The following is a 13884-nucleotide window of genomic DNA, read 5'->3' as shown; positions in this document are numbered from 1 at the left end:
GCGGGTGGTGGGGAGGCCGGAGGGACAGAGGCTGTCCCGGCTTCCCGCACGGTGCCGGAGGAGCTGCTGAGGGAGCTGCAGATCCTGCTCAGAGGTACCGGGGTGGGGGGGCCCAGGGTGGGAGCTGTGGGGACAGCGGGACAAGGCAGAGCAGGGCTGGGCAAAAGAGCCAGGAAAAGGGAAGGTTCCTTCCTAACGTCAAACTCCGGTGGGGTTTGGGGTCAGGCATGCCAAAGATATCTTGCACAGCTGGGGAAGGGGGTAAGGAAGAGGGGGAAAGCAGCAAAAGCAACCCCAAGGCCGGGGCCCAGCGTCGGGTGGAAGCAGCCTTCCATTGCCAAACGCGTGAAGACATCGCTGTGGAGCAGAAAATGTGGCAGGAGCTGGGGCTGTTCTACATCGTAAGTGCCCAGCCTGCCCCTTCTCCCTGTCTGCTGGGGCACCCGCCCTGGCACAGGGACTCCTTCTCTAACTCCAGCCATTCCCTGTCCCAGCCTGAGAGGGAGGGGATGTTCCACCGTGGCCCAGGGCTGAACCTGACCAGCGGGCAGTACACAGCCCCCATTGCAGGATACTATGCCTTCACCACCACGCTGCACATTGGTGAGCCCTCAGACAGCCCGTGGCCCTGCCGGGGGGGTCTGGGCTGGCTCTCATCCCCTGCTCTGTCACAGTGTGCAGGGAGCCACGGAGAAAGGGGCAGGGATGCCGAGGGAGCCGCCTGCGGGTGCTGATCTGTGTGCAGTCCCGCTGCCAGCACAACAGGTATGGCAGGGCAAAGCCAGGAACCCCGGGCCAGGGAGGGGGGAAGGAGCCCAGCATCCCTGGGAAAGGAAGGGAATGCTCCCCCCACCACTACCCTCCCTCTTCTGCAGCAATTTGGAGACTGTATCCCGGCTGGAGAGCAGCGGTGACCTTTTCACCATCTCTGTCACGGGCACCCTTTACCTGCAGGTTAGTGGTGCCAGCTCCACTGGTGACAGTACTGCGCAGGAAGGTGCCTTTTGTGGCCCTAGCCCAGGGTTGGGCACCAGGTCTGTGTTTCAGATGACCTCCAAGCCCCAGTGGCAGTCCGGGCAGAGCTCTGCTGGGGCACTAGAGCACAGACTGTGCTGCCCTAAAGGCCTTGTGCTCCTCTTTTCCCAGGAGGAAGGGCAGGGGCAGCTCCTCCAGCTCTTGGTTGCTGTGTGCAGGGGAGAGCTCTCTCCTTGGCTCTTCCAGGCCATGCCTGGTGCCCAGGGGAGGTGTCCCAGCCCTGCTAAACCCTCTCTCTCCCCAGGCTGGGCAGTATGCATCTGTTTTCCTGGACAACACAGCAGGCTCTCCCCTCACAGTTCAGAGTGGCTCCGATTTCAGTGCTGTTCTGCTGGGAGTGTGAAGAAACTCGTGCCAGGAGTGGCCAGACTCTTCCCTCTGCCAACCATCACATCTCCCCTGCTCAGCACCAAGCCTAGGGAAGAGCATTTGCTCATGCAGGAACTGCAGTCTGGTCCGATACTGCTCACACTACAGAGCCAGCTGAGGATGGACAAAAGATCATGAAGATGACGATGATAATAATAATAAAGCAGTCTGACCAGGACCTAAAGGCATTCACTTTTATCTAAAGGTTAGGCCTAGAAGTTTATCTTGGAAAATACTGCTGACAGTGGCAGCAGATGGTTGCCTTCTCCCCAGGGCTCAGCTCCCACCATACCTGGTACAAAGCCCCACACGTCCATTTTTGCCCTTAGTGGACTTCCCTTCCCTGCCCAGACTCAGTCTCAGCAGCCCAAGCCAGACAATGTATTGCTTTGGCTGCCCTGCAGTGTATGAGCAGTGAAGGTTTGCTGGCAGGAGCCAACATCTTTGCACTAATCATCAAAGCCAACTCCCAATAATGCCGCCCATTCAATTAAAGCAAATTCCTGTCCTGTGACTTCCCACACCAGGCACTCCCTGCCGGTGGCACAGGGCCCAGGCTGTGGGCAGCACAGATACGCTTTGCTCTGGCTCCGATAGCTGCCTGAGCTGAGGATGGGCACAGGCCTACGTGACCAAGCCAGGGCTGCAGGACAAGGACCAGGAAGGCTGGGCGTTTGATTTCCTAGTAGCACTGAGTACTGGGCAAGTTGTGCCAGCAACACTGCAAGATAGCCTGAGCAGTACCTAGCCCCACCTTCTCCCAGGGACGTCCCTGGCTCTGCCTGCCCTTCTCCACAGGCTGCGTCTCCTTGAGGAGCCTGGTGAAGTAGCTGTTAATGCAGCATTTATGGGTAGGGGTGTTTGGATCTGGGAAGGAGGGGACAGTCTCTGGCTGTGCAGTTTCAATGCTGACTTCTCCCAAAGCAAAGAGAACTTGTTTCTGAGAGCAACGTTGTGCTTCTCCCCCAGCTGATCAGGTGGGCAGCAGGCTCCTGGCAGGCATGAGGCCACTGCAGCTCCTGCCCAGCTGAGGAACTTGGCCCTGGCAGCACCTCCCAGTCCCCACACACGATAAGCCAAGGTAGCCTCACTCTGATCAGCTGCCTCTCTTCCTACTACACACACTTGAGAAGGTACAGAAAGACTCAGTGCCTGGAAGCAGGACTTGCCCAGCTGTGAGCTGTCCTGTGCAGGTGAGATACCAAGAGCCCAGTGTACTTGATCACAAAACTGAAAAAGCTGATGAAGTCAGAGGTACTGGAAGCGTCACTCAAGTGTTGGAAGGGGACAGAAGTTCAGTCAGCCCCACGGGAGAGAACTGCATGCAGAGCACTCATGCATGAGCCACCCTGGGGTGGTCTTGGAGCTCTCCTCAGCAGCAGGATGCTGCTAAGCACTGGGGCAAGGAGTGCTTTTTCAGGAAACCTCCTGCAGACTCTGCCTTACTGGGAAATTAAAGCAAACAGGTTTTTTACTTCCACTAAAGCTGGGACTGAGCCTGCTTTTCTACCTGGCTGGCTACTCCTAAGTGTGCTGAGACCTGCTCCTTCCTTTTCCCCTTTGCCATGAAAAATGGACATTTTATGGTAATTGTTAGTAACTGTACCGTAACACTGCATATTCCAATCCTAGGTGGAGCTGTGCTTTCAGAACTTTTCCTAAAGGAAGAAAAGCAGTGTTGTAAGAGGAAGGAGGGGGAGGAAAAACAGTCAGAGAAAGACAAGCTAACATCCCTCTCACCAACTCTTGCATTGGAATTCAGAGTGGCCTCCTGGAAGGAGCCCCCAAGCTGGGAGCATGGCTCAGCTCTTGCAGCATGGCACAGTGCAAGAGGTGGGAAAAAAGGGGGAGCTGAGAAGGGAAAGCAAGTTACCTTTCTGAAATTTGCCATCAGCATTTCTTTTGCCACAAACAGAAGCAACTCCAAGCTACTCTGTCTGGGCTCTCCAAATTTGCCTTTCAAGAGTAAAACAGGAGAGTGTGCTGTTAACAAAGGCATTCCCTCTCAGCTCATCCTGCAGTGCAACCTTACATCAGAGTACACAGGAATGGCTGGGAGCAGAACAAGCTGGCAGAGGACAAGCACTACCCAAAATCTGTGCCTGAGGGCCACTTCCTTCCTCAGCCCTCTGCAGGAGATGCAGAGAGTCAGTGTGCACCAGGCTGCATTAGCCTAACTCTTAGCCTAAGCCCACGAAGTGTAACTGACTACTGTTGGAGCAGAAATAGAGGTAAGATGGTCAAGCCACCTGTCCCAAACAGGACAGCTACTGTGTGCTCCAGAAAACACCCCAGGAGCTGGGAACCATCTTCCCAAGTTCCAGAGATCCAGGAGCCAGGGAAGCCTCACAGCCCTGCACAGGGCTATGCACAAACAGCAGGCACCACCACATCACCCTCGTCTACCTCCCCTGGGACTACAGCTGTGCCTCATCAGAGCAAGGAGGTAACCACCGTGCAGACCCCTCAGCTCACCTCCCTCACTGTCTGCTCACACACAGGGTGGGAAATTGGAAACTTAAGTGCTTAGGTAGCCTGATCCATTTAGCTTTCATTCTGTCATTTGGTCTTAAGCCAAATTTTCTCTGGAAAACAGCACACTGACTGCAGCAACAGCTGGTAGAGGCACTGAGACAGGATGAGATACCAGACACTTATTAGTACCTAAAACCTGAGATGCCTTCTCCTCAGATAGCACAGACAAGCATAGAGCCTGCCTGTAGCTCAGCTGCCTGGCAAGTCCATTTGGTGAAAACACTTTTTCCAAAAAACATCAGGAGCAAACTCCAGCCACTTTTTCCATACTAACACTGTGGTAAAACTCCAACATGTTCTGCCAGCACAGGGCAGGTATGCTGCTGCTCTGCAAGCACTGTTTGTGTCCCTCAGCTGCAGGCAACCTCACAGCCCAGCTTCAGAGTCAAAAGATTTCCTACCCAGTGTGAAGAGGACAGCCCATACCACATCCCAAGCTGGTGGCCTAGAGCACCTCACCGTCTGTATGGTACAGCCTTGTCCTGGAGCTCCCACTGAGTCCTGGAACTCTGGACTCTCCCAGAGTCTTGCACAAAACTCAAGGATATGGATAGCAGAACTGCCCCATTTGAAACAGCTGGCAGAACTCATGCCCTCAGATGCCTCTTGCTAGCACCCCTGCCAAATGAATTTACTGCGATTGCCAAGACATTCAACCCTACTAGCTAAGTGAGCTAAACCTATTAGAAAAAAACCATCTTTATTTACACTGAAGAGGATCCAGCAGGACCCACCCTCCCCCAGCCACACGTGCATGCACACAGACCTCTCCCTTTCCTTACATCCACCACACCTCATCCCTCAGTGCTCTATCCGGACCACCATGACCGTGACGTTGTCGGCCGACCCTCGCTGCACTGCCTTGTTGGCCAGTCTGTTACAGGCAGCTTCGTATCGAGCATCTGCTTCCAGCTTCCCTTCTCTCATCTGGATATTCTTATCCTGTTGGGACAAAGAAATTTGATTGCTCCCAGCAAAGGCAGGCACACGCACATTGTATTTTCCAAGCACTGGGAAGCAAAACAAACACAGGCAACCTAGGGAATAAGGGAGGATTCTCCAGCAGTCCATTTCATGCCCTCTGCACTGACAAACCCAGCCCCCACGCTGCCTTCTCCTCACCTCCAGGCAGGACACAATGAAGTTCACAGCTTCTTCTGGTGTAAACACTTTAAAGAGGCCATCACACGCTATCAGAATGAACCTGGAAATCAAGTGGAGACAGGTTCCAAGGCTGAATTTTTGGCTCCCCAGCTACAGCAAAATCCCTCCAATCTATTTTACGAACATCCATGCTCCGATCCAAAGGGAAGATGCCACAAAAGCTTGTCTGAAAATCCCTTTGAACTATGATTCATGGCAATTCGAAATACAGGCCAAAGAGCCAGGCAACTAATGTAAGACCTAGATCAGGACATCCTGGCAGTCCTACAACACTGTCAAGATCATATATAACATCCTGGTCAAATGCTCCATTGTTTCTCTAACAACTGCTTCTTTCCTTTGAGTCCTTTCCATACATGTATTTTCCCTGTGAAGCAGCTAATGCAAGGAAATAGAGAAACACAGCTGAATCCCTCATGTACATCACTTAACATTTCTACACTCCTGAGGTATGTGGTAATTTAAATACACAAATTCAAAAGAAAAGCACGTGACACAACTGTGATCAGAAAACTCTGACACAAAATATTGCCACAAGCTTCAGAAGGTTGAGGAGATACAAAGCCCAAGGCAAGGACAGCATCCCCCTTTGGATGGGGGAGACAGCCTGCTGGGCACTCCCTGCCTGCACAGGGAACTGTATTAGCCAGGAGCCCTAACCAGAGTCACCAGGACAAGGAAAACTACAACCAACCTACAGAAGTGGTCAGCCTGCACATGCCTCTGAAGACATCATTTCAGTGTCTGATACTCAAGAGTATCTTTAGAAATATTTTAGTGGATCACTTGATATGGAACTCTAATCCCAGAAAAAGCAGCAGTACTGGGTTACACTCTCACCTCTGAGAGTCAGCAGGCTCACTGCAATTTGTCGTTGCCAATCATATCATGGAAAAGTACCTCAAATCTTCAAATATCAGAGCCGAATGCAAAAGTATTTATGGGCACTACAGCTGCTAGAAACAACTCTTGGACAGGATGGAGACCCAAGAACTCAAGCCTTAACTAACTGCTTGAACACTGGTGTGTGAACTTAATCAGAGCACAAAGGACATCTAAGGCTTGTGTATGCTATTGCTATGAGGCTGGTTCTTCCAAGAGGAGCCTTCACAGTATCCTGGCAGAGCAGCAGCATTATCCCACTGTTCTGATAAGGAACAGAAACAGAGAGACATCAGTAGTAGGAGCATCCTCTAATTCTGGGGAGATCAATCTGAAGTGCCTTGGCTCTCGCAGCAGATCAAACAGGGTTGTGTGGTTTCTGCTGAGCAGAGGTGGAACAGACAACCCCCCATGCAAGGGCACACTTTACCTGTCATTGTGTGTGAGTTGGCAGCGTTTGATATCTGGCACAGAGATAACACCACAGCGTTTGTACTGGCCATCCCCAATGGAGCGGGAAACCTCCAGCACTCCCAGGACTCTTCCATCCCTGCACAAGGAAAGAAAGCACTGAGAGCCCTCCCCACACCTGTGTATCTCACTGCACTGCCTGATGGGGACACTTCGTGCATCCATCTGCCTACAGATAATGACCCACTTCCCCAGCAAGTTCAAATCTTCCCTTCAAAGGCTCCTTCCCTTTCTGTACGTTTGTGTGAAGCGCTGGGAAACAAGTGGTGAGGGGGAGGAGGAAAAGAAGTCAGGAGACTTCAAGGCTGTTTTCTGTCACCCTGCCCTAACTCAAGTCTGGCTTAGCCTAGCAAACTGGGGAAGTAAGAGCTATATGTGAGCTGAACTCCCAGTGGCATAGTTTGAATACAGAGATTATGTTTTGGCAAGATATCCAGCAAACTGCTCTTCACTAGAAGCACAGAGTGGCAGAGGCAAGAGGTCTGAGCCAGCAGCCCCTCCTGTGTCCTGTCTATCAGGACATCAACCCCTACAGACTGGCTCAGCTGTGGGCAGTTCCCTGGAGTGAGAAACACGGCATGTTCAGCTCCTGATCACTTGGCCTTTTGTAACCACTGATTGCAGCAAGCAGTTCTGTGAAACCTAAGTTACAATACCCCTTAGGAAACAGCTCTGGTTTGTTAAGCTTTTCTAATTAACCAAGCTCCCTAGAGAAACAGCTTCCCACACTTCACCTTTCCAACAATCATCTTCCCAAAAAGGCTCTTCTGTGCCCTCTGGGAATACACAAAGCTCATTCATTGTAGTCCAAGCAGCCCCGCTTGAGATAAAAGCAAGAAGCAAGGCATGTCACAGAGAAGAGATCTGATGCTCACACACTTTGTGGCTTATCTCTTGGGCCCAAAATATTGAACTACAAGCAGTGGGAGAGGCTCCCAGGAAGTCAGGGACCAGTTCTGAAATGAGCTAACAGACACTGGGCCATCTCTTTGCCATGTGCAAAGAGAGATCGGTGCTATGCGTAAGTGCAGCATGTGCTCTCCAGAGATAAGGGGAACAAAGCACTCCAGACACAGCAGCATAACAGAACTGAGCCCACCCCTCTCCACCCTGGCTGCATTTTGCCTCCACAGGCATGAAGATACTTCACCTGCACTGAATCCTCTCTTTGTGAAGATGCCACTAGATCAAGAAACAGCCTTCAAAAAAGAGAGAACCTAGCCAGGGAAATAAGACTCAGCTGTTGTGTTTGGCACCAGCTCTCCAAACAACCATGAACTCCTTTTTGCACAGGAACATTATCATAATCACATTTTGGCTCCAGAAAACTCCCTCCTATTGCAGACAGCCTCAGTGCATCAGCTAACCCCAGGGGAACAACACCAGCTGGAGGGCCTTTTGTGCTCCCTCAAACCATGCTCCCTCTCACATGACAGAGAGGGGAGTCATGCTGCAAGGAAATGAGTTCTGTTCAGCATCACAATGTGCAGAAGGCAGTTACTTCTTCAACAATCCAGTCCAGCTCTGTAGGTCAAAATCAGTAGGTCAAGCTTAAGCATGCCTATGCTGGCGTCCCATGGCCAGCCTTTCACATGGGTCCTGCCTTGGCCATTGTAAGGCTCTGTGAAACCAGCCCACATCAACCAACTCCAGTAACTGAACCCTTCCATGCCTCAGGCACCACTGTGCTTCCCACAGGCAGCAACAGATTCTCTCCAAGCTCTCAACTAGGATGCATACTGGGTTCAGGAAACTTCAAAACCTCAGTGCTCAGGCCCAAAATTAGGCTAGGGTTTAGATTAGCTCATTCACACCCTCAGGCACTTACCTGACGTTTCCCCCAGCTTTCTGTATCCGCATACGCTCCTCATACTGGGTGGGGTTATGCTCCTTACTGAGGCTTAAGGCTGTGTGCTTCTGACTCTCTTCATTGTAACGACACAGAATCGCCTGTGCTGACAAAAGACCATCATCAAACAACACCACACCACAGCAACCATTTCTTGAGAGAGAGCTCCAAATTGTAGTGAATGGTCCTTCCTACATCAGGCCAGTGACTGGTGGCCAGTGGTGTTTCTCAGGGCTCATCCCTAGGCAGGAGGTGCTGTTCAGTACTTCTATCAGTGATCTGGATGCAAGAGTTGAATGCACCATTACCAAGTTTGCTGACGATACCAAACTGGGAGTGCTGTGGACTCTCTGGAGGAACAAGAGGCCTTGCAGAGGGACCTGGATAGATGCACCATCAGGCAATTGCCAGTCGGGAGGACAAAGTCCCCCCGGGGGGCCCCGGACACAGCGTGGCCAGCGGGTCAGGAGAGGGGATGGTCCGGCTGTGCCCAGCACTGGCACGGCCTCACCCACAGCACTCCAGCGTTAAAGATGATGGGAAGGTGCTTGAGTGTGTCCAGGAGAGGAGAACCACGCTGGTGCTGGGGCTGGAAGGCGTGTCCTGGGAGGAGGCTGAGGGCTCTGGGTTTGTCTGGTTTGGAGAGAAGGAGGCTGAGGGACAGCCTTATCCCCCTCTGCAGCTTCCTGAGGAGGGGGCATGGAGAGGGAAGTGCCGATCTCACGGGAATGCTGATCTCAAAGCAGGGCCAGGGGAGGTTCAGGCCAGACATCAGGAAGTGTTTCTTTAAAGAGAAACTCTTTCTTTCTGTATAATCAAATACTGCACCAGGCTTCCTGGAGAGGTGGTTGATGCCCCAGACTGTCAGTGTCTAAGAGTCATTTGGGCAATGGTGTCACTTTAGGGCAGCCCTGCACTGGTCAGGCAGTTGGACCAGATGGTTGTCGGAGGTCCCTTCCAACTGAAATATCTGTTCCAGATACTGTGAAATATTTAGCACCAAAAGTGAGAGCTTTCACACCCCACTGTTTTACACTATGAGAGACAACACAGAAGTACTCTGTACCCACCCAAAACAAGATGCTTTGTAGGAACAGTTGAGTAGCTCCTGACAACTCAGACATCCCAAACAAACAAACCAAAGAAACCACACAGCTCTGGGCAGAATAAAGATGCCATCAGTGGTCTCCATTCTGCTTACCCGGCTGTCCCCAAGGTTGGCTATGTAGAGAATATTGTCGACAGCTAATACACAAGTAGCTGTGGAGCCATCCTTCCATGCTGGCTTCCTGAAGGGAACAAAAATGACATTACTAAAGGGGAAACACAACGCTTAAGAAGTTTAATTACAGAGTGTTCTTGGGGACTCAAAGAAGAGTCATGTGCCAACATACAGCAATCAGGTAGCACATGGCCACAGCAGCTGCCTGCAAGCAGCTCAGGTTGGTGATAAACAGCAAACTGGACAAGGACAGAGGAACTACAGACTACGGACTTCTGAATGCACAGCCAATGCCCAGCCGGTGTAAGTACTGCCAACCACAGCTCCCACACCAACTCTTCCTCACACTCAGCTCCCAGGAAACCTCATATGTGAGCAGAACAGGCTCAGTCCTAATGGCTGCCCAACAGCTATAGCATCACAAGCAAACAAGCACCCCACACTCCTTCTGCTTCTTCTTTTCAGCAAAAGGAAGGCACGGCCAACTCTGTAAGCAAAAAAGAAGGCATTTCTGCTGCATTTTCCTTCCTTTTTTCACAGTATCCCTGCCCCCTCCCCACCTCAGCAGCACCACCACTCACTCAGTCACTCTCCTCCTATTTCACTTCCTGTAGCTAAGCTTTTATCTCTAGAGCCCTACGTAAGATGAGAAGCATTTCTTAGATTACAGCTGCCAGACTAATCCTCTCCACAAAAAAGCCTGGCTATGATGCCATTCTTCACTGAAACTAGCGTCGAGAAACTAATTTCTAGACACATTTCATCCGGTTTTTCCTTATTTTGAAGGTGTGGCTGAATGAACATGATTCATTTCAGCATCAATACAGCTATTGCTAACAATCCTTTGTAGTCACTTTGTCATAAGTCATGTTTCTGACCAGAGGCTGGTTTGAGAAAGACACTATTGTGACAGACTCAAGAAAGCATCTTCCTTTTGCCTGGTCAAACTTGTTGCTCTGATTAGGCTTAAGAGACTGAGCCAGTTTGCAATTTGCTTAAAATTGAACATTTTCAGGAAATTGCAGAATCAAATGCATCAAAAGTCTCTCCATCTGTGATAGAGGTGTCACTGTGAAATAATAACAGTAAAAAACCAAGTCAAACACGTGTAAAGGATTGGTAACAAAGTGACTGTATTTGAAATGCAATCTACATCTTCCCTAGTCCACACAGTCGGTGTGTCAGCTCAGCAGAGACAGAGAGAAGGTCAGGGTGCTCGGCACTCCACACCCAGCTGCAAGGCAGGCTGGCATTTACCCCACAGAGGGACACTCTTCATCAACATCTGTTTTCTAAAGAGTTGAAGAAAGCAAGATTTAAACTTACATTGGGAGAGTTAGGTCTTTCAACACAGGGCATTAAAAGCTACCTCAGGGATGTGTTCCAGCCTGGCAAGCACAGCTCTAAAGAAAGCTTAGTGGCCCCTACAGATCCCCTCCTGCCACACTCTGATGCCATCAACAGAGAGATCCCACCTTAGGCAGTATGGGAAAAGTCCCTTCAGCAACATGGCAAGTCTTTAAAAGGAAGGCAAACAAGAGGCCCTGATGAGGACACAGGTGGCCCTTGGAGCTGTTTTGCTTCCTTCCCTCATGAGGAACACTAATTTTAGTCTAAGGGATCCTACAGACCACTTACCATAGAGTAACACCAGAACATGGCACGACCTAGTTCTAGCAAGCACTCAGCTGGCAGAGTCACAGCCTGACACAGTGGAGCTGTGTGGAGTTTTGCCAAAGCACAGGCATGACACAAGGGAGGTTTCCTCTGCTCAGACCTCAGAGATGCACGCTAAGAAATATAAATGAACAGAAAGCATTAGCACTTACTGGCTGGATGCCTGCTTTAGAAACTCTTCATCTGTGTGTTTGAAGGTGTCCAAAAGGCATCTCTTCACAGTTTTCTCCACGCTGGCTACCTCACCTGTCAGACAGAAAAAACAGCAACTAAGCTCCAAGTAAAACATATCCGATCTATCCTCGTCTGTCCCTTTGCTCATCCAACATTCAGTCAGGCAGTGCATCTCTTGGGACTCTGCAGAGCAGCTGGGGCACATCCTGGCCTTACCCTACCAGAAATCTGGGCAGCAGTGTATGTGGAGAGTTTGTGACATGAACCTCTCTACCACAGGAGTATTTTCACACTTGAAGTGGCACTGCCAAAACTGGCAACAGCACATCTCACACTTGCTTAGCAAGTCACAATTGGCTCCTTGCCCCCTTGTGCCAAAAAGGCTTCCAGCCCTCTTCCCCAGAAGACAGAGCAGTCTTGCAAGGCCTCTGGGAATAAGGAATGAGTACTGTAGGACTACACCCAAACAGATCAGTTTCCCTATCCACTGCCAACACAGAAAAGGTGGTGGTTGTCCTACAGCCCTTGCTCCACTCCTCTCACCTTTAGGAAATTTCTTAATCAGGTTTTGGTGTAGATTCTGTGCTGCAAATTTTGAGGCTCGGACTCCCCCGTGGCCATCAAAAACAGCGAAGTATGAGACACGTGTGCTGTGAGGGAACAAAAAGTAGCAGAAAGAGGCTAAGAAAGGCCATCAGCCAGGGAATGGGATCGAGTACATTCTTCTCCTTAGTACCCTGCCCAGTGTCAGCCAGACTGAAAATCCTGCACTCCTAGGTACAGAAGGTAGCAGCTCTCTGAGCACATCCATTCAGCATTTACATAGTTTACATGTTCCAGCACTGAGCTGAGAACTTTCTTGTAATTTTCCCCTCCTCAAGAAAATGAAGGGCTAAAGGGTTTACAGACCCCAATTTAGGATAAAAGCAGGTAATCATTTCACCTCAAGAACACTGCAACTCTCCAGCATTACAGATACCAGTCTAGCCAATCCTACAGTACCTTCCACGCCTAAACTTGTCCCAACTATGCTACAGACAAAAAAACTTGGATCTCTCAGCACACAAACCTCTTGGGACAGTACTAAAGCTAAATCCAGTATCAGGGTGATGCTTGAGAACATTCTTTTAATTTTACATACCCACTTACATTTGGATAACAAAGGATCAACATCCTGAGTTACTGGGCCTTCATGGTCCTTGTACAGTCAGTGACTGAATCCACTAAGCACCCCTCAAAGGGAGGATTTTGTACACACAAGCCCTGTGAATTGCCTGGAAACACAGCTAGCTGATGATTCACCCCAGGTCTCCTAATAACAAGCCCAAACCATACACCACAATACAGGCAGACAAGAGCATCAGCTGTTCAAAGCAAAAAGGGTCATCTCCTGGGCTTAGCTGAAGCCAGCTGGAGCTCCCTCACCCCCATGATGGCTGTTCTGGCAGCTGGGGCCCACTTACATTTGGGAGGGCAGAGGCCGTTTTTTTAAGATGACATGTGCATCCTGCATGTCTTCCCTCTCACCTTTTCTCTCTGCCACATAACCCTTCAGTCCAAGAACGTCCACTGATCCTAAAGGAGAACAAAGCAGACACATGCATGCAAATCAAACTCCTCCATCTCTTCAGCTCAAGCTAAAAACCAGTAAGTTCTCAGCTTCCAGAGCCCTGTCCTGGCAATGCAGCCCTCATCCTGCAACACAACATCTAGCATCTGCTGGTGAACAGGATATATTTATTTTGTAACATGGGCTTTTATGTGTTCCCAAGGTCAGCAGCTCTAAAAGCAGCCTGCCCTCATTTTAGCAGGCAGCTGTAGCCAAGCAGGACTGCTGGGCATTGGACAGGACTCCTTCTGAACAGGGGTGGGGGACAGGGTGGGCAGGGGAAGCATGTGGCACTGAAACTGCAGATTAAGTAAAGCACAGCTTTAAAGAGTGCACTAAGGACAGGAAATCCAGGTCTGATGTTCCCAGGACATGTCCTTTCCTTTGTACCCCTGAACACATCTTGCTCCCAAAGCTGTAACACAGCACACAGGCACTGAAGTCAAAGGCCCTGTATGTAACAAGCCCGTCTCTCCCCCTCTCTGGCTTCCTCAGCAGCCAGCAGAGAGATCTGTGGATGTGGCAAAAGAAAGTGGTGTGGACCTAGCCTTAGAGAGGTTCCACACCCAATCCCCCTCTCAGCAGCACAAGCACTTATCCTGCCAGTGCTGAGGTGCCTGCTGCTCAGCTTCTGCCACTTCAGCAGGGACAGTAAGAAGGCCCAGGAGATGGATAGAGCCAGGAAGCTCGAGGGGCTTCCACAGACCCCTGCAGCAGTTTGTTTCCTACAAGAGGCTGAAAAGGCAAGCAGACTGAAGAACCAAAGCTTAGCTTTGTTCTGGACTTACTCAGCCCAACGCCAAAAGTACAAATTGAGTACATTTGTTTTCAAACTGTCTGAAAACCTTTACAAACTTTCTTTTCCACAAGTTCTTCCCTGCCATTCTTCTCTTCCTC

The 13884-nt window shown here is 50.4% G+C and overlaps 2 protein-coding genes across 2 annotated transcripts in view; one reads left to right on the top strand and one right to left on the bottom strand.

The window, feature by feature from the left end:
• Positions 1-7: 7 nt before the first annotated feature.
• Positions 8-1582, top strand: ERFE (erythroferrone). The gene is made up of 6 exons (XM_008629589.2): positions 8-94; positions 226-401; positions 495-603; positions 675-765; positions 876-954; positions 1280-1582. The coding sequence occupies exons 2-6, from the start codon at positions 228-230 to the stop codon at positions 1376-1378; spliced, it is 552 nt and encodes a 183-aa protein (XP_008627811.1). The 5' UTR covers positions 8-94; positions 226-227; the 3' UTR covers positions 1379-1582.
• Positions 1583-4609: 3027 nt separating this feature from the next.
• The window catches only part of ILKAP (ILK associated serine/threonine phosphatase), an 11119-nt gene continuing 1844 nt past the window's right edge, over positions 4610-13884 (bottom strand). Inside the window, exons 3-11 of the mRNA XM_017728776.1 lie at positions 13833-13881; positions 12842-12953; positions 11922-12028; positions 11357-11450; positions 9507-9594; positions 8285-8406; positions 6416-6535; positions 5062-5143; positions 4610-4881 (exon numbers count right to left, since the gene is read on the bottom strand). Coding sequence (XP_017584265.1) covers positions 4741-4881; positions 5062-5143; positions 6416-6535; positions 8285-8406; positions 9507-9594; positions 11357-11450; positions 11922-12028; positions 12842-12953; positions 13833-13881 — 915 coding nt within the window. The 3' untranslated portion in view covers positions 4610-4740. The remainder of the gene's footprint in view (positions 4882-5061; positions 5144-6415; positions 6536-8284; positions 8407-9506; positions 9595-11356; positions 11451-11921; positions 12029-12841; positions 12954-13832; positions 13882-13884) is intronic.

This window comes from Corvus brachyrhynchos, unplaced genomic scaffold, assembly GCF_000691975.1.
Source record: "Corvus brachyrhynchos isolate BGI_N302 unplaced genomic scaffold, ASM69197v1 scaffold223, whole genome shotgun sequence".
Taxonomy (NCBI): Eukaryota; Metazoa; Chordata; class Aves; order Passeriformes; family Corvidae; genus Corvus; species Corvus brachyrhynchos.
The sequence above is the reverse complement of the archived record's forward strand: the minus strand, read 5'-3'. Positions and strand labels throughout refer to the sequence as shown.

What these genes read in the sequence shown, in the direction of transcription:
- ERFE (XM_008629589.2), top strand. Translation starts at nt 228, where the DNA reads ATGCCAAAGATATCTTGCACAGCTGGGGAAGGGGGTAAGGAAGAGGGG. An exon ending in CACCACCACGCTGCACATTG is followed by an intron (nt 604 to 674) that starts GTGAGCCCTCAG and finishes GCTCTGTCACAG; the next exon opens with TGTGCAGGGAGCCACGGAGA. An exon ending in TCCCGCTGCCAGCACAACAG is followed by an intron (nt 766 to 875) that starts GTATGGCAGGGC and finishes CCTCTTCTGCAG; the next exon opens with CAATTTGGAGACTGTATCCC.